Source organism: Acomys minous, assembly GCF_964271855.1.
Source record: "Acomys minous genome assembly, chromosome: 2".
NCBI lineage: Eukaryota > Metazoa > Chordata > Mammalia > Rodentia > Muridae > Acomys > Acomys minous.
In genome coordinates this window covers 57,879,186-57,902,082 of record NC_140484.1, presented here as the reverse complement: position 1 = coordinate 57,902,082, position 22,897 = coordinate 57,879,186, and the positions used below count along the sequence as shown (strand labels likewise).

The 22,897-nt window shown below is 48.4% G+C and overlaps 1 protein-coding gene across 1 annotated transcript; it reads left to right on the top strand.

Moving 5' to 3' along the window:
* Positions 1–10,369: 10,369 nt before the first annotated feature.
* TALDO1 (transaldolase 1) lies at positions 10,370–21,691 on the top strand. Its single transcript, XM_084772324.1, has 8 exons — positions 10,370–10,529; positions 14,857–14,980; positions 16,293–16,400; positions 18,556–18,687; positions 20,126–20,301; positions 20,423–20,620; positions 20,759–20,904; positions 21,484–21,691. Exons 1-8 carry the CDS (start codon positions 10,433–10,435, stop codon positions 21,514–21,516), a joined length of 1,014 nt encoding a protein of 337 aa, XP_084628450.1. The 5' UTR covers positions 10,370–10,432; the 3' UTR covers positions 21,517–21,691.
* The last annotated feature ends 1,206 nt before the right edge of the window (positions 21,692–22,897 follow it).

The window sequence follows — 22,897 nt, the reverse complement described above, 5'->3', positions numbered from 1 at the left end:
GGAAGAGCAGTCAGGGCTCTTAATGGCTGAGCCATCTCTCCAGCCCTCAGCCAGCTTTCTTACAGAGCCAGGACCACCAGCCCAAACATGCCACCACTCACATGGCTGAACCCTCCCCCATCAATCACTAAGAAAATGCTGCTGAGCCAGGTGGTGGCGGCCCATGCCTTTAATCCCAGCACTCTGGAAGGCAGAGGCAGGCAAATCTCTGAGTTTGAGACCAGGCTGGTCTACAAATCAAGTTCCAGGACAGCCAGGGATACATAGTGAAATCCTGTCTTCAAACAAACAAACAAACAAACAGCTCCTTACACCTGGATTTTTAATTTAATTTAATTTATTTTTTACTTTTGGTTTTTCTTTCTTCCTTTTCTTTCTTTTTTTTTTTTAAGATTTCTTTATTTATTATTATGTATACAGTGCTCTGCCTGCATTTACACCTGCAGGCTAGAAGAGGGGATCAGATCACATTATAGGTTATTGTGAGTTACCATGTGGTTGCTGGGAATTGAACTCAGGACCTCTGGAAGAGCAGTCAGTGCTCTTAACCTCTGAGCCATCTCTCCAGCCCCCGGTTTTTCTTTCTTTCTTTCTACTTTATTTTATTGGTTTTTCAAGACAGGGTTTCTCTGTGTAGCCTTGGTTGGACTCTCTTTGTAGACCAGGCTGGCCTGGAACTCACAGCGATCCACCTGCCTCTGCCTCCTGAGTGCTGGGATTAAAGGCGTGCGCCACCACGCCAGGCCTAAATCACAATTCTTTAACAACCAGAAAGAGGAATGGGAGTCCAATAAGAGTCACTTCGTAACACTGAGCATCGACTTCCAACTGGCAGTTTAAGTAGTGTTAGGTTTCAGCACCAGATGAATGAAAAAGTGAGGACTTTGCTGGTGAAGTGGCTCATCCCTGCAATCCCAGCACTCAGGAGGGAGAGGCAGGCAGATCTCTGTGAGTTCGAGGCCAGCCCGGTCTACAAAGTGAGTCTAGACAGCCAAGGCTACACAGAGAAACCCTGTCCCGAAAAAAAAAAACCAAAAAAAAAAAAAAAAAAAAGGAAAGAAAGAAAGAAAAAAATGAGGACATGACTGCCCCCAGGTGTGACTGAGGAGGTTCACTGTAGCTATGCGGAAGTGCACAGCCACGGGCATCTGGAAAGGTCCAGACTGAACGTGGCTGGCAGACAGACTCGGGTCATGAGGGAAGAGAGAGAGGGAGTTAGCTAGAGAGGAAGAGAAGAAACAAGCAAACCAAGGAGGAGCCATGGGCCAAGAGGCCAAGGGCAGGCCGGGAGACCAGGGGGCAGGAGACCCTGTGTCGAAAAGGGCTGAGGTGATACAGGATCAGAAGCTTGGGAAGGGAGGGAAGCCCAGCCCCTAGGAGGACAGGGTTAGGGGAGGGGGCAGGGTGGGAGGGGGCAGGGTGAGAAGTGCTGGGAGGAGCCACAGGTGAGACTGGTGAGAGTGGTTCCTGGGTTCTTTGAAACCTAACAAGGACGGCTTAGTATCTTTCAGTCCAGCTACACTGTATTACAGATACTCTGAAGACTCAGTTTATTATTTAATTCTTGTTTGTTTATTTATTTACATACATGAGTGCTGTTTTCACGCACACCAGACAAGGGACTCAGAGTCCATTACAGATGGGTTATGAGCCACCATATGGGTGCTGGGAGTTGAACTCAGGACCTCTAGAAGAGCAACCAGTGTTCTTAACTTCTGAGCCATCTCTCCAGGCTGGCCTGGAACTCACAGGGATTCGCCTGCCTCTGCCTCTTGAGTGCTGGGATTACAGGCATGTGCCACCAAGCCAAGCTGATTCAGTTTATTTTTATTTTATTTTTATATATTTATTTGTACAGTATTCTGCCCACATGTGTGCCTGCAGGCCAGAAGAGGGCACCAGATCTCATTATGGATGGTTATGAGCCACCATGTGGTTGCTGGGAACTGAACTCAGGACCTTTCAAAGAACAGCAGTGCTCTTAACCTGAGAGCCGTCTTTCCAGTCCTACTTTTATTTTAATTTATTTACTTTTTTTAAAAAAAGATTTATTTATTTTTTATCATGTATATAGTGCTCTGCCTGCATGTACACCCGTAATCCAGAAGAGGGCATCAGATCACATCATAAATGGTTGTGAGCCACCATGTGGTTCCTATGAATTGAACTCAGGACCTCTAGAAGCGCAGTCAGTGCTTTTAACTTCTGAGCCACCTCTCCAGCTCCTTTTTTTTTTTCCCCCGAGACAGGTTTTCTCTGTTACACAGAGCCCTGGCTGCCTGAACTCTCTTTGGTAATCAGGCTGGCCTGGAACTCACAGCTATCCACCTGCTGCCGCCTTCCAAGTGCTAGGATTATAGGTGTGCACCACCATGCCCAGCCAAAAAAAAAAATGTTTGGTTTGGTTTGTAGACAGGGTTTTTCTGTGTACCCCTAGATGTTCTGAAACTCACCATATAGACCAGGCTGGCCTCCATCTCAGCAGTCTGCCTGCCTCTTGCCTCCTGGGTGCTGAGATCAAATGTAAACAGTGAGAGGATGTCTTGGCTGTGGCATACACAACCCTGGAGGTCAGAAGACAACCTGAAGGAGCTAATTCTGTCCTTCCACCTTGTGGATGCCGGGGATGGATATCAGGTCCTCAGGCTTACGCGACTTTACCCATTAAGCCATCCTGCCATCTAACCCTTCTCAAAGGGTATTGTGTGTGTGTGTGTGTGTGTGTGTGTGTGTGTGTGTGTGTGTGTGTGTGTGTTTGTGTGTGTCACATGGGTATAAAGGTCAAAAGACGACATGCAGCACTCAAAGGCACAGGCAGGCAGAGCTCTAAGTATGAAGCCAGCCTGGTCTACAGACTGAGTTCCAGGACAGCCAGGGCTACACAGAGAAACTCTGCCTCAAAAATCCAAAAAAGCCTGGTCCACAAAGTGAGTCCAGGATGGCCAATCTAACATAGAGAAACCCTGTCTCAAAAAACAAAAAAACCAAACCAAACCAAACCAAAATAATCCAAACAAGCCGTGCGGTTGTGGCGCACGCCTTTAATCCCAGCACTTGGGAGGCAGAGGCAGGTGGATCTCTATGAGTTCCAGGCCAGCCTGGTCTAGAAAGTAAGTCTAGGTCAGCCAAGGCTACACAGACTACATAGAGAAACTCTGTCCTGAAAAACAAAAACAAAACAAAAAAACAGACAACATTCAGGCCTTTAACAAACAGTTCTCCCAGCTCCACCCAGGCTGCCTGTGAATAAACTCTTTCTTCTCTACCGTCATCCTTTGGGTGGCTGGCACTGTGTAGCAGGCAGTGTGGCCTGCCAAGAGACAGGATCCATGCCAGGCAATGTGCTAAGAATCAAGGAAGCTCCCTTTCATTGCTTTAGGGTTTCACCCAGCCAGAAATATCACCTTTGAAAACCCAGATGTGGGGCTGGAGAGATGGCTTAGTGGTTAAGAGCACTGCCTGCTCTTCCAAAAGACCTGGGTTCAATTCCCAGCACCCACATGGCAGCTCACAACTGTCTGTAACTCCAAGATCTGACACTTCCACACTACTGCACATAGATTAAAATTAAATAAAATATTAAAAAAAAAAAAAAAAGAAAACCCAGATGTGTCACTTGCTCCAGCAAGTTCTAGGGTTATGGGAGTGTCAAGATTCCTTCACGGGAGGCTGCACAGGACAGGAAATACTCTGGCAGTTCCTTGAGTAAGCAAACGGGTCAGGCACAAAGTCCTGAGGCACCTCTCTTTTCTACTGAGTCCAACCCTGACCAGGCAAGCTTCCGAGTGGCAGGCCGACTCACCCAGCAAGGCCCTTCTTCCCTTTGTGACGTAGCACGTCAGCCTCCCTCTGCAAAAGGGGCCAAGTGTGATAGTACAAATTTATCCAAACACTTGGGAGATGCAGGGAGGGCTAATCAGGAGTTCAAGGCCATCTTTAGCACCTTATCAAGCCCGAGACGAGCCTGGAGTACCTGAGACCCTCTCTCAAAACAGGGAGGGTGAAGCCAGGAGGTGGTGTTGTAATCCCAGCACAGGAGGCAGGAGGATCTCTGAGTTCAAGACTAGCCTGGTCTACGGAGTAAGTTCTAGGTCAGGGCTATGCAGAGAAAACATTGCCTTGAGTGGAACTGAGCTGGGTACACCCACTTGTTATCTCTGCTTGCCCCAATCCTATGGGAGAGGAAGCCGAGGCGGGTGAAGGGTGCGGTGGGCCTGCAGAGGGGACAGTCAGTGTCGCTACACACCAGCCTGCGCTTCTGATGGACTCGTGATTTCCCCCTCCCTCTTTCGGGCTTCTACATTCTGTTTCCAGGACACAGGTGGAGACGGGGTAAATGTCACACGTATGAGCAGCAGCCGCCCCACTTCCTGGGCTTTGTGCTGTCTGCTATCTGCTCCAAACTCATCCCTGTCCCTGTGTGCACCCCCCAGCCTTCGTTGTGTCGTGTCTTTTCCTGGAACAACGTGAGCAAACATCTATTGATCCCCAAGAGGGCACCAAGAACAGACCAAAAAATAATTCTACCCAAATAGAGACCGATGAACCAATGAGTTTATTGGGAGATATATATATTTGTTTTGTTTTGTTTTTCGAGACAGGGTTTCTCTGTGTAGCCTTGGCTGTCCTAGACTCACTTTGTAGTCCAGGCTGGCCTCGAACTCACAGCGATCCACCTGCCCCTGCCTCCCGAGTGCTGGGATTAAAGGTGTGTGCCACCACCACCCGGCTCATTGGGATAATTTACAGAATTATCTCCAAACAGTCCATCACCCAAAAAGTCCCACACACCAGGGTAGGTGACCACCTCCTCAAATCTGCAAAGACAGGGTCCCCCTTTTAGTTAACTCTCCCTTCCTATCTACTTTAGCATCTCCCCAGATCATCTGCAGCCGTGAAGGCAACAGGAGGGCATGCGTGGCTGTGCTTTCAGGAGCAGGTCTTGTTTGTTTGTTTGTTTGTTTGTCTGTCTGTCTGTCTGTCTGTCTGTCTGTCTGAGACAAGGTTTCTCTGTGTAGCCTTGGCTGTCTTGGATTCTCTCTATAGACTAGGCTGGCCTTAAACTCACAGTGATCCACCTGCCTCTGCCTCCCGAGTGCTGGGATTAAAGGCGTGCGCCACCACGCCTGGCTTGAGCAGATCTGATGACCACTACCTTTCTATCTTAATAAACCCCATCCCCTGAGAGGTTTATTAGGTAATCACAAATGCTCTGGTTTCAGGGTGACAGCAGCCATGTTATACACGCAGGGCGGAGCTCCACAGCACTTCTTTCCCCAGCCCCTCCATTCTTTCTGTCCCTCTAAGAATTCACAGTTATCGCCGGGCATTGGTGCCGCACACCTTTAATCCCAGCACTCAGGAGGCAGAGGCAGGTGGATCGCTGTGAGTTCAAGGCCAGCCTGGTCTGGCTCTCAAGTGCTGGGATTAAAGATGTAAAAATATTTTATTGAAGGACTGGAGAGCTGGCTCAATAGTGGTTGAGAGCACTGACTGTCCCTCAGAAGACAGGGGTTCAATTCCAAGCACCCACATGGCAGCTCACAACTGTAACTCCAAGATCTGACACCCACATACATGCAGGAAAAATAGCAATGCACATAAAATAAAAATATTTTAAAAATATTTTATCGAAGGCTGGGTGTGGTGGCTCATGCCTTTTGTCCCAGCACTCTGGAGGCAGAGGCAGGCCTGGTTTGCAAAGAGTCCAGGACAACCAAGGTTATAAGAGAAACTTTGTCTCAAAAAACCAAAATAGTAATAATAATAATAACAACAACAACAACAACAACTACTTTTGGGGGTTTTTTTGAAACAGCGGGGTTTTTTTTTTTTTGGCTTTTTAATGCTGTATAAGTGTGTATGTGTGTGTGTGAGTGTGTATGTATGTGTATGTGTACAGGTACACACAAAGGCCAGAACAGTGTATTGTATTCCTTGGAGCTGCCTCTGATACGGGTGGGTGCTGGGAATTGAACTCAGGCCCTCTGTGTTATGATTAATAAAATAAGAAAATAAGGTACCAGGCAGCAGATATTAAGCTTTAGAATTTATTAAATGAGCATGGAGGGAGAAGGAAAGGGAGCAGAGACAGAGACGGGAAGAGAGGGGAGAGAGAGGAAGAGGAAGAAGGGGCAATGTAGGACTGTCCTTTTATACAGTCCTGGGCAGGGCCACGCCCCTGTGGCAGCTAAGCAATGACATCACAGGGGCAGACTGAAGCAGAATGCTAACACTCTGCATGTGCAATAGGGCTTCTAGCTACTCTGTCTCCAGCCCTCCCGCCCCCATTCTCCCTTCTTTCTTTCTTTTTCTGGTTTTTTGAGACAGGGTTTCTCTGTGTAGCCTTGGCTGTCTTGGACTTTGTAGACCAGGCTGGCCTCAAACTCATAGCAATCCCCTTGCCTCTGCCTCCCGAGTGCTGGGATCAAAGGCATGCACCACTATGCCCAGCTCTCATTTCTCTATTATTTATTTATTGGTTTTTCCAGACAGGGTCTCTCTGTGTAACAGCCCTGGTTGTCCTGGACCTCTCTTTGTAGACCAGGCTGGTCTTGAACTCACAAAGATTCACTTGTCTCTGCTTCCCAAGTGCTGGGATTACAGGCATGTTCCACCACTGCCCCGCAGTGGCTCACACTTTTTTTTTTTCCGAGACAGGGTCTCTCTGTGTAGCCTTGGCTGTCCTGGACTCGCTTTGTAGACCAGGCTGGCCTCGAACTCACAGCGATCCGCCTGCCACTGCCTCCTGAGTGCTGGGATTAAAGGCGTGCGCCACCACGCCCGGCTGTGGCTCACACTTTTAATCCCAGCATTCAGCAGGCAGAAGCAAGTTGATTTCTGAGTTTGAGGTCAGCCTGCTCTATAAAGGAAGTTCCAAAACAGCCTGGGCTATGCAGAGAAACCCTTCCTGGAAAACAAAACAGAACAGTGCGTTTTCTAAATCTGGGGAAGGTTGGTACCCTCAGTGAAACCTTTCCAGAGGGTAGGCAGTGCCTCTGAAGGTCAACTGCTATCTGCTGCAATTAAGTATCAATTACTCTCAGGAGTCAATAGCCAAGGGGGAAACAACAACAACAACAAAACTTAAACAATAAAACAACGAAAGGTTCAAGAAGGCACAAAAGACCCTTTTTTTTTCTGTCAATTGCTGTACAGTGTGTGTGGGGGGTGGTGGGGGAATGAAACACTACTTTATTTAGCGGTCTATAATACACATTTGTTCCCGAGAGCCATCCTCCATCCTTGCACTGGGGCACTATGCGTCTTTCTATCTTTGAGGGATCTGACAGGGTGGACTACTGTTGCCCTGTCTGAGGTTGCAACCACTCAGATTCCATGGGTTTGACAAGCTCTGGCCCAGCACACTTCGAGCCACTCACAGCTACTAAAAGGACCCCGCACTGAGCCAACAATCTCCAAGCCAGGGGAGAGAGGACATCTCTGGATGTCCTGCATGTCACCGTAGCCACCCTCTTAGGAAAGCTGCTGGGACAGACCTACCCCACAGTCTTCCTCGACAGCGGGAATCAGCAGCACACTTTTGGTGAAGGCTCACGAATTGCATTTGGCTTCCTGTCATTTTGCCCCTAAGACTCTAGCTCCACACAGAGCTCCACACGTTTGCTTTCACGGGACCTACACTTGTCTTACTGAGCTTCCCTGCAGGATGGAAAGATAACACTCCCACACCAAGAACTGCTTCCGTTCCTCCCAAAGCTACTGCAGATGCTGTTCTACCTATTTGGATAGTAAGTGTTGTGTAACTTCGGAAGAGGCTCCTTTTGACACCACTATCCTCTGAACCAAACTGCCACCATCTTTATGAGGTCAGCTGTGCCCACTTGCAAAAGATGGTCATAGCTATGTTTGCTGCCTGTTGTTCCTTCATAAGAGGAGGGGGTGGAGAGGGTCATGAATATCCTGAATATCCACCCACCCTTCCCAACCTGCTGAATGCAGTTCTCCTTTAACTACATGGGCCTCAGGTCTCAGATCTCAAAGGGTTAGGCTCTATACAGGCTGGGAAGGACTAGGGAGGGAACTCAGGCTGTGCAGCCACTAGAAAGCCATCAGTGGTCCACGGGGGATGCACACCTTCCAGTGCGGACGCTTTGCGTTCAAGTATGCTCTTGTCAGTGACCTCTTTTCCAGGTTCTGTGGGAAAGCACACTAATGGGGCTGACAACTGTCTGTAACGCCATTCCAGGGGATCCATGGCACCAGGCATGCATATGGTGCACATATCTGTGGACGCAGGCAAAATACCCACACACATAAAATAAAATACATAAATTGGTGGGGGGGGGGGAGGAGGGGAAAGCCCAATAAACTCATTGCTTTTCCAAGGGGAACTCTGGTAGACTCGAATTTTAGTTTGTCATTAGAACCTTAGAAGGGGAGGGGTAGAAGTTAATTAGTCCCTCAACTCAGGGCAATAATTTTCTCAACAGATATGAACAAACATCTACCCACCCCAAATAGGGCACTGATAACAGACCAAGTTCAGCTTGGTGAACCAGTAAATTATTGGCCTTACAGAAGCGTGGGTGATGCAAATAGCTGCTTCGCCAACAATGCCCACCCCAGCATAGGTGATGACTTCCTGAAAGCTGTAGCTGTTAAGTTTACCGGTAGGGCCTAATAATGTTTATTTATTATTAGGCCTGTACCTATTATGATTACGGCAGTATAGCCCGTTAGCAGTCAATCAAGTCACAAACACTTGTTATATTTTAAAATAGCCTTAGTTAACCTGGGGCAGGGCAGATATCAATACCCTAAACTACTTCCCAGGTATGGGATCCCTGCCCCAATCCCATGCCATCTGGCTCTAATAAATCTATCAAGCTACCTTCCATCCATAATCCCATATGCTTGCTGATGTTCTCCATCCACGCCGGCCACGTGCTTCTCCTCCGTCTAGCCCATGGTGGCCTTCCTCTCTCTTCTCTTCTCCTCAGGCCTCTCTTCTTCCCAAGATTCTTTCTCTCTGTCTCTCAAGCCCGCGAGCCGCACCTATCCCATTCGCCCTGCCCAGGTGTGATGGCTTATTTTTATTAATTAGCATCAAAATACATCTGACCAACCCCCAACAGAAAGCTCCACAGGTGGAATTCCCCTCTAGCTAACCTAACCTTAACCTATCCTAACACAGTGCTGCTCAAACCTCTTAATGCTGTGACCCTTCAATACAGTTCTTGATGTTGTGGGGTCCCCCAATCAGAAAATGATTTCCTTTGCTACTTTGTAATTGTAATTTTGCTGTTATGAATAGTAAATATCTGCTATGCAGCCCTTGTGAAAGGGAAGTTCCTTCAACACCCACATCCACACCCACCCAAAAAGGGGCCATGGCCCACAGGTGGAGAACCACTGCCCTAGAGGCAGCCCCTCTGCAGCCCCTGGTATATTAAAGTCCACCTTCCAGTGAGCTTAAATGGAGTCAGCTGAAGCCAAGTATGGTGGCCCATGACTGTAATCTTAGTACTTGGAAAGCATGGGCAGGAAGGTCAGAAGTTCAAGGCTTCCCTGAGTGGCAGACTGTTACCTGGAAGTGTAAGATGAAATCAACCTCGCCAAGTTACAATAGCGAGCAAATTAAGACAGATGCTAAACAAAATATCTTGAGAAAATATCTGATGGTCACATATGTCAGTGTGTGTAGCAACCTGAGCTAGCATATTCAAAGAACTGCAAATCAATGAGTGAAAAGACCGTAAGAAAATTGCCCTTACTAACTAAAGAGACAGTTTTCATCTCCACCTTCTCAACCTGCTACTTATTCGGGACAGATTTCCTGGGGAGATGAAAAATCAAGGGCAAGGGAGGGATCACCCGACAGCCTAACGACACCAGAACACTCCTCCTGGGAAGCGGGAACTGGTGGCTTTGGCAGAAGCTGCCCAGCCGGGCACACCTATGAGATTCTCAGACTGCGCATCTGTTTATTTGCTTGTAGGCAGGGGCTGCGCCGAGCCTGCCTTCCGGCGATCCGGTGGGCGCACGGAGGGGCGCACCCCAAGTTCCTAAGCTGGGAGCGCTTCGAAGTCCCATAGCTGGAGAAAGGGACGCGCCTCGAGATTCCACCGCCACGGAGGGCTCACAGTAGGAGCAAAGGTGGGTTCAGGGACTAGCGTGGTTGTGGTGCATGGAGGGCTGCTGTATCATCGCAGGCCGCTGGGGTGTCTCAGGAGAGCAGGCTGTGTCCATTCATTCTACACAGCGGAGCTCTAGAAGGATACAGCATCTAGGCTCCACCCTCCCTGGACTAGTGGAAAATAACCACGTGCTACTGAGGAAGAGACCAACACGGGGCGTGGCTCGTCTCCAGGGGTGGGGCCTTACTTAGCTTTGCTCCGATTGGCCAGGACGCGCGGGGCATTGTGGGTTACCGCGCTACGACTACCTCCTCAGCTGTACACTCCTCGCCATGTCGGGGTCCCCAGTAAAGCGCCAGAGGATGGAGTCCGCCTTGGACCAGCTCAAGCAGTTCACCACTGTGGTGGCCGACACGGGTGACTTTAACGGTAAGAGGGCACGGCGCATGCGCCCTGAAGCTGTAGCGCCCCCAACTTTGGAATCAGGACTGGTGCGGGTGCCTGGGGCGGGGCTTCGCGGGTTCTGGAGCTGGGATTGGCGAGTCTCGGCCGAATCCTCAAGGCCCCACACTGGCCTCGGGGCTGTTGGTTATCCTGAGAGCCCCTTGCGAAGCTTCGGTGGTCGAGGCAATCCCACTGACCCCAAGTGGCCAGCCTACGATGACACAGGCTCAGCTGTGGAGTTGGTACAGTCTGCAGGGTCACGGCGGCCTCGCTGGACACCAGCAGGTTTTGCAGCCTGTTGCACTGGCCTTCCAAGGTGGCAGCTGGTTACTGTTTGTGGGCAGTACCCAGCGTGGCTGGAGTCAGACCAGATACACACACTAAGTCAAACGGTTGTTCTATTGTCAAACCTTTTCTTTTGAGACAGGGTCTCAAAATGTAGCCCGGGCTGCCCTGGAACTCCTGGTTATCCTCCTGTCTTAGCCTCTTAGTGCTGGATCAGGCAGTGGCACCATGCCCAGCTTTAGTACTCAGATTTTCCTGGGCTTGGAGAAAACTCAGGGAACACGGGTGGAAAGGCTTGCGCGCCCCGAGTCTAGCTCTCGGCCCTGTAGGATGGTGTAGGTGATCTCACATCTGCTGTGAGAATCTCACATCAGGAAATGCTCAGTGAGAGCCCGGAGCAAACTGCTCTTTTCTGCTTTCTCACGGTGACTTGAGAAACAGGCTTTAGTTCCTCATGAGTAAGTGCATTGTTTATCTCTCAGAGAGTCACAGAGTGATTAGGCATATTTGGGCTGCTTAAATATAAAGGGCAGACTTGATGTGGGTCTAATAGCAAACCTGTCCGACAGAAGCTATGTTTGTCAGAGAGCTTCCAGAAATCCATCTGGGAATCCTGAGGGGTTTTTTTTCCCACTGTGTGCATAGTGCGGATTTTACTGGCTAATGTTTGCGAAGAGTTCAAGAGACAGACATGGTGGCACACCACTTGGGAGGCAGAGTACTAGGTCAGCCTGGTCTACATGGTTCTAGGTAAGCCAGGGCTGCGTGTGAGAGACCCTGTCTCAAACAACAACAACAAAAGCACATTCATTGATAGTATACCTTAATGCAGATTATTTTTTTTAAAGCTTTATTTATTTATTATTATGTTTACAGTGTTCTGCCTGCATGTACACCTGCAGGCCAGAAGAGGACACTAGATCACATTCTAGATGGTTGTGAGCCACCATGTGGTTGCTGGGAATTGAACCCAGGACCTCCGGAAGAGCAGTCAGTGCTCTTAGCCTCTGAGCCATCTCTCCAGCCCCCTTAATGCAGATTAATTAATTATAAACATTATCCCAGATTGGAGATCTTAATTGAATGGTAAAGGATTCTCTTTTTTTGTTTGTTTGTTTGCTTGCTTGCTTGCCTTCCCCATCCCCTTGAGACAGGGTTTCTTTGTATGACCCTGGCGGCCCTGGAACTCCCTCTGTAATCCTGGCTGGCCTCGAACTCACAGAGACCTGCCTGCCTCTGCCTCCAGAGTGCTGAGATTAAAAGCATGTACCACCACCACCCAGCTACGCTGACGGTTCTTAACTCCCTGAGTGCCACAGGCCCCTGAAAATAGAATCCAGACTCTGATGCCCAGAACACTTTGCCCCCTGCACTTTCCATGGAACCTAAGGGTCTTTGAGCCTTAAAGCTCATCTGTAGGGGTGGGACAGAGAGCAAGCCCAGGGCACCACACCGGCTACAAGAGGTGCCCCACCACTCAGCTGCATCCCCAGGCTTCAGGTCTGAGGTTTTATATGACAGAAGCTATGCTTTCTGTGTGCCCTTCGATGGAGTCACACCTAAGTCAGCCCCATTCAAGAGCACATTTTCCCCTACTGTTATTTTGAAATAACTTACAGACTCGTAAGACGTTGCAAAAGTGGTCCGTGCACCCTTTGCCTGGTTTCCCTAGTGATGTCCTAATCAGGAAGCAGACAGCGGAGTGAGCCACGCGTTGTGCAGCCTGCAGACCAGGCCTGCTCTGCCTATATCTGTGGCAGTTTCATAACCCATAGACTTAGCAGTAGCACGATGAGGACTAACTATCCTGTCCTTGGCATCAAGAGGCTATGTGTGTGTGTGGTGGTGGTGTAGACCTGTAATACACTCCAAGGGCAGAAGGATTATAGCTTTGAGGTCAGCCTGAATTACTAGTTACATAGGATCCTGGTATGTAGCTCCTGACAAGAAAAAGAAAAGAGCAGGGGTACTTTGAAATTACTAACTTGTTTAAATTTTTTTTGCCAGCCATAGTGGCATGGGCCTTTAATCCCAGCACTCAGGAGGCATAGGCAGGCAGATTTATGTGAGTTCAAGGCCAACCTGGTTTACAAAGCGAGTCTAGGACAGCCAAGGCTATACAGAGAAACCTTGCAAGAAGGAGAAGGAGGCTACACAGAGAAACCCTGTCTCGAAAAACCAAAAAAAAAAAAAAAAAAAAAGGAGAAGAAGAAGAAGAAGAAATAGAAATAAAAAATTAAGCAAGCTCATGCCTTCCTGGCCTGGCAACTGGACATCATGGCTGTGCATCTGCTGTTCCTGTGTCTGGTCATTTGGATAGCTGAGATGACCAGGGCTAGGTCACACCTCATTGACTTTTCTGAATTCCTGAAGAAAAAAACCTAATATGTTAAATGAGCCAATACTATGTATAACGTCTTCTCCCCCCCCCAAAAAAAAGATTAAAGAGCTGAAGACAGTTGGCAGTATCAGCAGATCTGTCAGTTGTTTAGGAGTAGTGTGCCCCCTACTGGCTGTTGGGCAGTAGGACAAATTTGTGAAGCATGTTCTTTCAACATCCTCCTGTGTCCATTCCAAGTCACTAAAAACCAACTTACATGGGAGGATGATTGTTCTAAGGTATCCAGTTTTGTTTTATTTGGTGTTTGTTTGTTTAGGTTTTTCGAGATAGGGTTTCTCTGTGTAACAGCCGGGGCTGTCTTAGACTTGTTTTGTAGACCAGGCTGGTCTCAAACTCACAGAGATCCACCTACCTCTGCCTCCTGAGTGCTGGAATTAAAAGTGTGTACCACCATGCCTGGCTAGGTTTGGTGTTTTTATTTTTAAATATTTTTTCTTTAAAGATTTATTTATTATTTATACAGTATTCTGCCCACCACAAGAAGGCACCAGATCGCATTACAGGTGGTTGTGAGCCACCATGTGGGTGCTGGGAATTGAACTCGGGATCTTCAGAAGCGCAGACAGTGCTCTTAACCTCTGAGCCATCTCTCCAGCTCTGGTGTTTTTATTGTTGTTGCTTGTTTGTTTTGTTTTGTTAGACAGAGTCTCACTATGTAGCCTGGTTAGCCTGGGACTTGCTACGCAGACCAGGCTGGCCTCAAACTCTGGCTTGTTTTTCTTAAATTTTAGTTTAAAATGTAAATAGAGCCAGGTTTGGTAGTGGACTCCTGTGAGTTTGAAGCCAGCCTGGTCTACAAAGCGAGTCTAGGACAGCCAAGGCTACACAGAGAAACCCTGTCTCAAAAAAAAAAAAGTTGCAAATAAAAAAAGTCACACACCAAAGTTGTTTTGTTGGTTTATGAGACATAGTCCTACTATGTAGCCCTGGCTGGTCTGGAACTCACTAAGTTAGACCAAGTAGGCTTTGAACTCAGACCTGTGTCTGCTTCCAGAGTGCTGGTATTAAATGCATGTGCCCCCACACCCAGCTCATGGCTTGGTCCTTCGTGACAGGGTCTTGCTCTGTAATCCAGGCTGGCCTTAAACTCTGAGTCATCTGAGCTAGGACTTCAGTCGACCACTGTACCCAGCTCAAGTGTGTGGGTTGGTTACTGTCTTCACATTAAAGGCTGCTGTCTTGTGAGCAGCCTCTCTGGGGCTGCTGTGAGCAGTGCTGCTGTGATCCACTTGGGATTGCTACAGGGCACCGGTCTCCATCTCTGGTGACAGCTGCTTCTGGTCCCTCTGACAAGTACCTGAGAAGAGAGGGATGGTTTTGCCCCACAGTTTCTAAGGTTCCAGTCCGTTTTGGCAGAGACATCACAGGTAAAGCAGAGCAGCTCCTCTGACGGCAGACAGGAAACATAGCACAGCATGCCTGTGCTAGCAGGCTGTCTTCTCACATTGCATGGGGCTGCCAGTCTGTGGGGTTGGGCTATCCACATTCAGAGCAGGCCACTCCCTTAGTTAATCCTCTTGGAAACACAGACAAGCCAGAGGTAATGTAGATTTGGATGCTTCTTGGTTCAGTCCAGCTGACAATGAGATTAACCATCCCACCTGCTTTTGGAATTTACTTACCTAGCTATTGATGAGTACAAGCCCCAGGATGCCACCACCAACCCATCCCTGATCCTGGCTGCAGCACAGATGCCAGCCTACCAGGAGCTGGTGGAGGAGGCCATTGCCTACGGCAAGAAGCTGGGTGGGTGAGTATGGCTAACAGAGAGCCCAGAGGGTCCCACTCCTAATGTTGGCCACACCCAACACGATCTGTGTTTCACTAAGATGGGGTTGTACAGTGTAGATCACTCTCACTGTGGCTGTGTGCCTCTGAGTCTTGCCAGTGTGAACACCTCCGGCTGAGATGTAGAACATTCATGGCCTTTCAGGTTCCTGCCTCTTTTTATTATTTTTTATTTTGTTGTTGTTCATTTGCTTTTCGAGACACGGTTTCTCCGTGTAGCCCTGGCTGTCCTGGACTTGCTTTGTAGACCAGGCTGTCCTCGAATTCACACCGATCCACCTGCCTCTGCCTCCCAAGTGCTGGAATTAAAGGCGTGCGCCACCATGCTCAGCTACTTTTTTTTTTCTTAAGATGTATTTATTATATGTATAACGTTCTGCTTGCATATATGCCTGCAGGCCAGAAGAGGGCACCAGATCTCATTATAGATGGTTGTGAGCCACCATGTGGTTGCTGGGAATTGAACTCAGGACCTCTGGAAGAACATTCAGTGCTCTTAACCTCTGAGCCATCCCTCCAGCCCCGCTGCCGTTACTTTTTAACAACAGTCTAGTGGATTTTATTAAATTGTGCTTTGGTAGAACTATTACCGCAATCTCTGGTCCTTCTTCTACCTCCTTGTCTATGTCCTCAGCATCTTTCTTGTTTTTGTGAGACAAGGTATCACTGTATACCCAGGCTGCTGTAAGCATGCCTGCCCAGGTGCTCAGTTAACATCGAGTGCCATTGTGCTGGCTTCTAATCCTTTTCTTATTCTATAGTTTTACCTCTTCCACTTTATCACATAACTCATCAATGTGTAGTCCTTTTGGATATAGAAACTGTACATTTGTTTGAGGTGTGGTGTCATAATTTTATATTGGCATCTCACTCTCCTTTTTGGGAGTGTCTTCTCTTTGAGTTGTATAAAAACAATTTTATGCAAATGCCACAAAGGATAGAGTTTAATCTGAAAGATGAAAAAGTTCTTGCTTGGTGGTGATGGCACATGCCTTTAAACCCAGAACTCCAGAGGCAGAGACAGGTGGATTACTGTGGGTTCAAGGCCAGCCTAGTCTACAAAGTGAGTCCAGGACAGCCAACGCTACACAGAGAAACCCTGTCTCGAAAAACCAAAAAAAAAAAGAAAGAAATAAAGAAAAAAATAGCATGTGCTCTTACACCCATGGTGGAGAGGTTGAAAAGAAAGAAATTTGGCAAAACAGTCAGAGCTGGTCTCGTAGGTTCTCCCAAAGCTTTCCAGGCTCTCACACAACCTTCCTTCTGAATTTCAGGCCACAAGAGGAGCAGATTAAAAATGCTGTCGACAAACTTTTTGTGCTGTTTGGAGCAGAGATACTAAAGAAGATTCCAGGCCGTGTATCTACAGAAGTGGATGCAAGGTAGGTGGGGGAGGGAGGGAGGGAGGGAGCAGGTGTCCTGCTGGCATCAGGTAGTTTGCCCTTTATTCCCCACAGTCACTGGGTGGTGTAATATACTCTATAGAAGACTGTATGGAACTGATGGCCTAGAACGCTGATTAATGGCTAAGGACTCCAGAATTTGGTCTTTTTGTTAATACTTTTCTTTTGTTTTCAAGATAGGGTCTCACTATATAGCTCTGGCTGTAGAATTTACCATTTAGACCAGGCTGGCTTCCTTCAAACTGACAGAGATCTGCCTACCTTTTGAGTGCTGGGATTAATGGCATGTGCCAATGTGCCTGGCAATTAAATTTTTGTTTTATTTTTTGTTTTTGTTTTTAAAGATTTATTTATATATTAAAAAAAGATTTATTTATTATATATACATTGTTTTACCTGCATGTACACCTGCTCACAAGAAGAGGGCACCAGATCTCATTATAGATGGTTGTGAGCCACCATGTGGTTGCTGGGAGTTGAACTCAGGACCTTTAGAAGTCTCTTAACCTCTGAGCCATCTCTCCAGCCCCCCCCCCCTTTTTTTTTTTTTTAGACAGGGTTTTTTTCTTTTCTTTTTTTGTTTGTTTGTTTTGCTTTGCTTTGGAGACAGGGTTTCTCTGTGTAGTGTTGGCTGTCCTGGACTTGCTTTTAGACCAGGCTGGCCTCAGACTGATAGCAGTCTGCCTGCTTCTGCCTCCCTGAGTGCTGGGCTTACTGGGTTTGGTTTTGTTTTGTTTTTTGTTTTTTCCAGACAGGGTTTCTCTGTGTAATAGCTCTGGCTGTCCTGGAACTTGATCTGTAGTGGATCTGTACTCCAGGCTGGCCTCGAACTTACGGAGAGCTGCCTACCTATGCCTCCCAAGTGCTGGGATTAAAAGCATGTGCCACCACCACTCAGCTATTTTGTTTTTTGTTGGTTGGTTGTCCTAGAACTCAGTTTGCCTACATGTGTGCCTGAACGCCGGAAGAGGGCAGCAGATCTCATTACAGATAGTTGTGAACCACCATGTGGTTGCTGGGAATTTAACTCAGGACATTTGAAAGAGCAGACAGCGCTCTTAACTGCTGAGCCATCTCCAGCACATTTTGTTGTTCTTTCTAATATTTATTTTGAGACAAGGTCTCATGTAGACCCAGCTGACCTCATACTTCCTGTGTAGCTGAGAATGACCATGACCGTATCATCCTGCCCTTAACTAATCAGTGCTGGGGTCACAAGAGTACACCACATACTTATGTCATATTGGGAGGATTTGGGCTTTGTGCATGACAGGCAAGTAAGTGCTCAGCCAACTAAGCACACCTCTGACCCATGTTTTTTGTGTTTGGTTTGGCTTTTTATTTTATTTTTTGGTTTTTGGAGACAGGGTTTCTCTGTGTAGCCTTGGCTGTCCTGGACTAGCTTTGTCGACCAGGCTGGCCTCGAACTCAGAGAGATCCTCCTGCCTCTGCCTCCCAAGTGCTGGGATTACAGGCATGCACCACCACACCCGGCACTATTTTATTTTATTTTTTTAAAGACTAAAGTCTCCTTTTCAAAGATTTGGGTTTTTTAATGTTTTTTGTTTTTTAGATTTATTTATTTATTATTTGTACAGTATTCTAACTGCATAAGTGCCTGTACACCAGAAGAGGGTACCAGATCTCATTATAGATGGTTATGAGACATGATATGGTTGCTGGGAATTGAACTCAGGACCTTTGGGAGAACAGACAGTGCTCTTAACCTCTGAGCCATCTCTCTAGCCAAGATGTGTTTATTTTCTGTGTGTGAGTATTGGCCTGTATGATATGTTTACACCACCCGTGTGCTTGTGGAGGCCAGAACAGGGCATCAGATCATGTAGAACTGTAGTTGCTCCGGGTTTTGAGCTACTATGTATGGCAGTGTCACTTAGAGCACAGGCTGATCTTGAATTTCTGATTCTCCTGCCTCAGTCTCCTGAGTGCTGGTTATAAGATTTGACCGCCAGGCTTGCTTCTGAAATTGGGTCTCAAGTTGCTCTGAGTCCAGAGGAGGGGGTGGTAAGGGTTTTCCCAACGAGCCACTCAGCTACAGGACACCCCGCTCCTGCATGCTGCCTCAGTGGATGTCCGTGGGGTCTGAGTGCCTGGAACACCCTTGCTCTTCCAGGCTTTCCTTCGACAAGGATGCAATGGTGGCCCGTGCCAGGCGCCTCATTGAGCTTTACAAAGAAGCTGGGATCAGCAAGGACAGAATTCTCATCAAGTTATCCTCAACCTGGGAGGGGATTCAGGCCGGAAAGTAAGTGTCCCCTGTGTGGAAGCAGCTTTGGGCTCTTTCCTGAGCAGCAGGCACCAGTTTTGCTGCGGGATGGTCCTTGAGAGAAGTCTGACCTCTGCTCCAGGGTTCGCTCAGACTGCGCCTCTCCACAGTGTCCAGTTAACAAGGACTGCACTGCTAGGTTTTGTCTCTGTCTCCTCCGGAACAGTGAGGCCTGAATTTATATAAGCTTTAAAGAAATAAATTGTCATAACAACAGTATGCTCTGAGTAGAAGAGAATACAGAATGCCAGAAACAGTCAGGCTCCTATGATGCCTCTTCCAGAAGCAGTCAGCCCTGGCCGTTCTAGGGTAACTGGGCAGCCGAGATGTTTAGGTATACAATGTTCTGCCTACATGTACACCAGAAGAGGGCACCAGATCTCTTTTTATAGATAGTTGTGAGGCACCATGTGGTTGCTGGGAATTGAACTCAGGACCTTTAGGAAAAGCAGCCAGTGCCCTTAACCTCTGAGCCAACTCTCCAGCCCATCTGGGCAGCAGAGATAATCTATCATCTCCTCTAGGCCCATTTTGCTCTTTCCCTACCTAGAACCACTGGTTTTTCTTCTGGATTTGTCTGGTCTGGACATGTCATCTAAGTAGAGGCGCATCATATGTGAACTGTTGTGTCTGGCTCATCTCATTCAATTTGTTCCAGTGTATCTATGCCTTGTTCCTGGCTGGACGGTGTTCCACTGAGTGGATCATGTCTTGCGTCTGTCTCTTGTTGGGCACTGGGTCTGTTACCACTTTGGGACTATTGAGAATAACGCCGTGAACAAAGGCCTGTACATGTTTTGGTGTGGGCATGGTTTTCCTTTTTCATGGGCCGATGAAGAGAAGAGTTTTCCTGGGTCAGGAGACTCTCGCCTTTGCTGAGCTAGCATGGTATGAGCTATACTTGTGCTTGAACACCCGAGTAGCTACGTGGTGGAGGCGCCTCTGCAGCTGGCTCCTGGGAAGGGAACTGTGGCTGGAATAGACTAACCAGAGTGGCTTTCAGGCCTCAACCACACGGCGGTGCAGTGTTGCCCAGGGGTATTGGGCCAAGAGGCTTCTCAAGAGAGAGGCTGGACTCGCCAGGCAGAACTAGGTCCTAATCACCCTTCTGGTAATGAGCCACTGCTTCTGGGCTAGGCGCAGAGCCCATGGGCACTCTGAGAGGGGAGCGACCCTGGTTACAGTGCTAGGGAAGACGTGGGCACTCAGGGTCTCGATTGCCTGTCTGTTGGTAATGTGGATGTGATGAAGGCAATCCTGGTCCTCCTTGTGCACACCCAACGCTGCTGCGTCTCAGGCTTGTGCTTAACAGAGCACAGCCCTGCTCCCACTGCTCCTGCTCCATTACTGAGGAACAGAAGACTGTTGGGGAGTAACAGGTGCAGAGCTCAGCTGCCCCGGCCCATCTTGTCCACAGGGAGCTGGAGGAGCAGCACGGCATCCATTGCAACATGACCCTGCTTTTCTCCTTCGCCCAGGCTGTGGCCTGCGCTGAAGCGGGCGTGACGCTCATCTCTCCCTTCGTGGGGCGCATCCTTGACTGGCATGTGGCAAACACAGACAAGAAATCCTATGAACCCCAGGAGGACCCTGGTGAGGAGCTACCCTTTGAGATCATAGGACTGGGGGAACTGCTGCGTTGAGGAGCAGGGCTGAGGGACTAAGTTAGGGTGGCGGCTGTAGAGCCATCCTGAACACGCCTAGTTCTCCCCAGGCGTAAAGAGTGTCACCAAAATCTACAACTACTACAAGAAGTTTGGCTACCAGACCATTGTCATGGGCGCCTCCTTCCGTAACACGGGTGAGATCAAAGCCCTGGCCGGCTGTGACTTCCTCACCATCTCACCCAAGCTCCTGGGGGAGCTGCTCAAGGACAACACCAAGCTGGCACCTGCACTTTCCCTCAAAGCAGGTAAGGTCAAGGGGCCCAGTAAAGAACCTTGTGTGGGTGGAGCTAAGGCCTGACCCTGATGGGAGACACAACCCAAGGCTGAAGGACAGTTAGGAGCCCAAGGGTAAGGCGGGCCTGGAGAGCTGTGCTGTCCTCCAGCCCAGACCAGTGACTTGGAGAAGATACACCTGGACGAGAAGGCCTTCCGTTGGCTGCACAACGAGGACCAAATGGCTGTGGAGAAGCTCTCTGATGGGATCCGCAAATTTGCTGCTGATGCCATAAAGTTAGAGCGGATGCTCACGGTGAGTTCCTGTATAGGCAGCCTTGACCATTTTCCCCTTTACCTAGAGGCAAAGTTGGTACAGAGTTGAGACCTCCTGCAGGAGGCTGGCATGGTGGCACACACCTATAGTCCCATCACTTCAGAGAGCGAGGCAGGAGGATCACATGCAGTAGCCTGGGGCAGGAATGCTAGTATATACCTTTAGTCCAAGCACGTAAGAGGCAGAGACTGCCTCAAGAAACAAAACTATAGGGGCTGGAGAGATGGCTCAGAGGTTAAGAGTGCTGGCTCTTCTTCCAAAGGTCCTGAGTTTGAGTCGCAGCAACCACATGGTGGCTCACAACCATCTATAATGAGATCTGGTGCTCTCTTCTGGCCTGCAGGCATACATGCAGGCAGAATACTGTATAATATATTAATGAATGACAATTTAAAAAAAGAAACAAAACTAGATAGATAGATAGATAGATGACTGTATTTGTGAATGTTTGGTTTTCTCCTTGGGAACCATGGACCCAGCTGGCTGCCTAAGCCATACTGGGACATTGGTGGGTCTTGCCTGGGGCCCTCCCATGACTCTAGCTCTGGTCATTTTCAGGAGCGAATGTTCAGCGCTGAGAATGGAAAGTAGTGCAGCCCCTGAGGCTGGACCCCAGACCTGCACTGCCTTTGAGCTGGGTCCTAAATTGCACATGGCTTGTGATGACCGAATCTTACATTTTCTAGTGATTGGAAAAAGGATGGATCATAGGTTTCTGATTTTATGTGAAATTTTGTCTAATTCATTAAAGCAGTCGCTTTTCCTATGCTGTGTCTCATTTCACCATCTTTGTCATCATCCACCTAAGCAGCAGTTGCCCTGTATTGGCTATGACTGAGGCTGAGACTTGGAGATGAACCCCAGGTCGTCAGTATGATGGAGGTGGTTGTGGACCACAACTGGGACACGAGATGGCAGGTCTTTGGTTTTGTTTGTGGGACTCTATTCAACTATTCCCTCTTTACCTGGAGTCCCTATGCCCTCCCTGGTCCAATAGGGCACACAAGCAGACTTGGAAGACAAATGGTGGGCTCTGTTCCTGGGGGGCGGCCACTGAACACAGCGCCGCAGAGCCAGTGGTGGGCTCTGCTCCTGGGGGGCGGCCGCTGAACACAGCGCTGCAGAGCCAGGCCTTCCCATTGCCCAAGAAGCAAGTCCAGCAGTTTGTCTTTCCCTTCTAGGTGTTCTGCCCAGTGTAGCCAGGTTCTAAAGGGCAACGGCACCACTTTAAGAGGACAGCATACTATATGACACCATGCCAACCAGATTGCCCACATCTGAGCCCAGCCTGGTCTACTTACTTAGTGAGTTCCAAGGCAGCCGGGACTACAGTGAAACCCTGTCTTTAAAAAATAAAAATAAGCCAGGCGGTGGTGGCGTACACCTTTAATCCCAGCACTAGGGAGGCAGAGGCAAGTGGATCCTTGTGAGTTCAAGGCCAGCCTGATCTACAATGCAAGTCCAGGACAGCCAAGGCTACACAGAGAAACCCTGTCTCAAAACCTAAATAAATAAATAAATAATAAAATAAAAATAAGGTGACTAGAGAGATGGCTCAGTGGTTGAGAGCACTGCTTGAGCCGGGTGTGGTGGCACACGCTTTGATCCCAGCACTCGGGAGGCAGAGGCAGGGGGATCGCTCTGAGTTCAAAGCCAGCCTAGTCTACAAAGTGAGTCCAGGACAGCCAAGACTACACAGAGAAACCTTGTCTCAAAAAACCAAAAAATAAAAAAGCACTGCTTGTTCTTCCAGAAGACCCAGGTTAATCCCCAGAACCCACATGTCAGTTTACAACTGTGTTAACTCCAGTTCCAGGGAATCTCACACCCTTACATAGACATACATACAGTGGTACATCAATGCACATAAAAAGAAATCTTTAAAAATAAGCAAGACACTGATGTTGCACGCCTTCAATTCCAGCACTTGGGAGGCAGAGGCAGGTGGATCTTTATGAGTTTGAGGCCACTA

What these genes read in the sequence shown, in the direction of transcription:
- TALDO1 (XM_084772324.1), top strand. Translation starts at nt 10,433, where the DNA reads ATGTCGGGGTCCCCAGTAAAGCGCCAGAGGATGGAGTCCGCCTTGGAC. An exon ending in TCTACAGAAGTGGATGCAAG is followed by an intron (nt 16,401 to 18,555) that starts GTAGGTGGGGGA and finishes TTGCTCTTCCAG; the next exon opens with GCTTTCCTTCGACAAGGATG. An exon ending in GAGGGGATTCAGGCCGGAAA is followed by an intron (nt 18,688 to 20,125) that starts GTAAGTGTCCCC and finishes TCTTGTCCACAG; the next exon opens with GGAGCTGGAGGAGCAGCACG.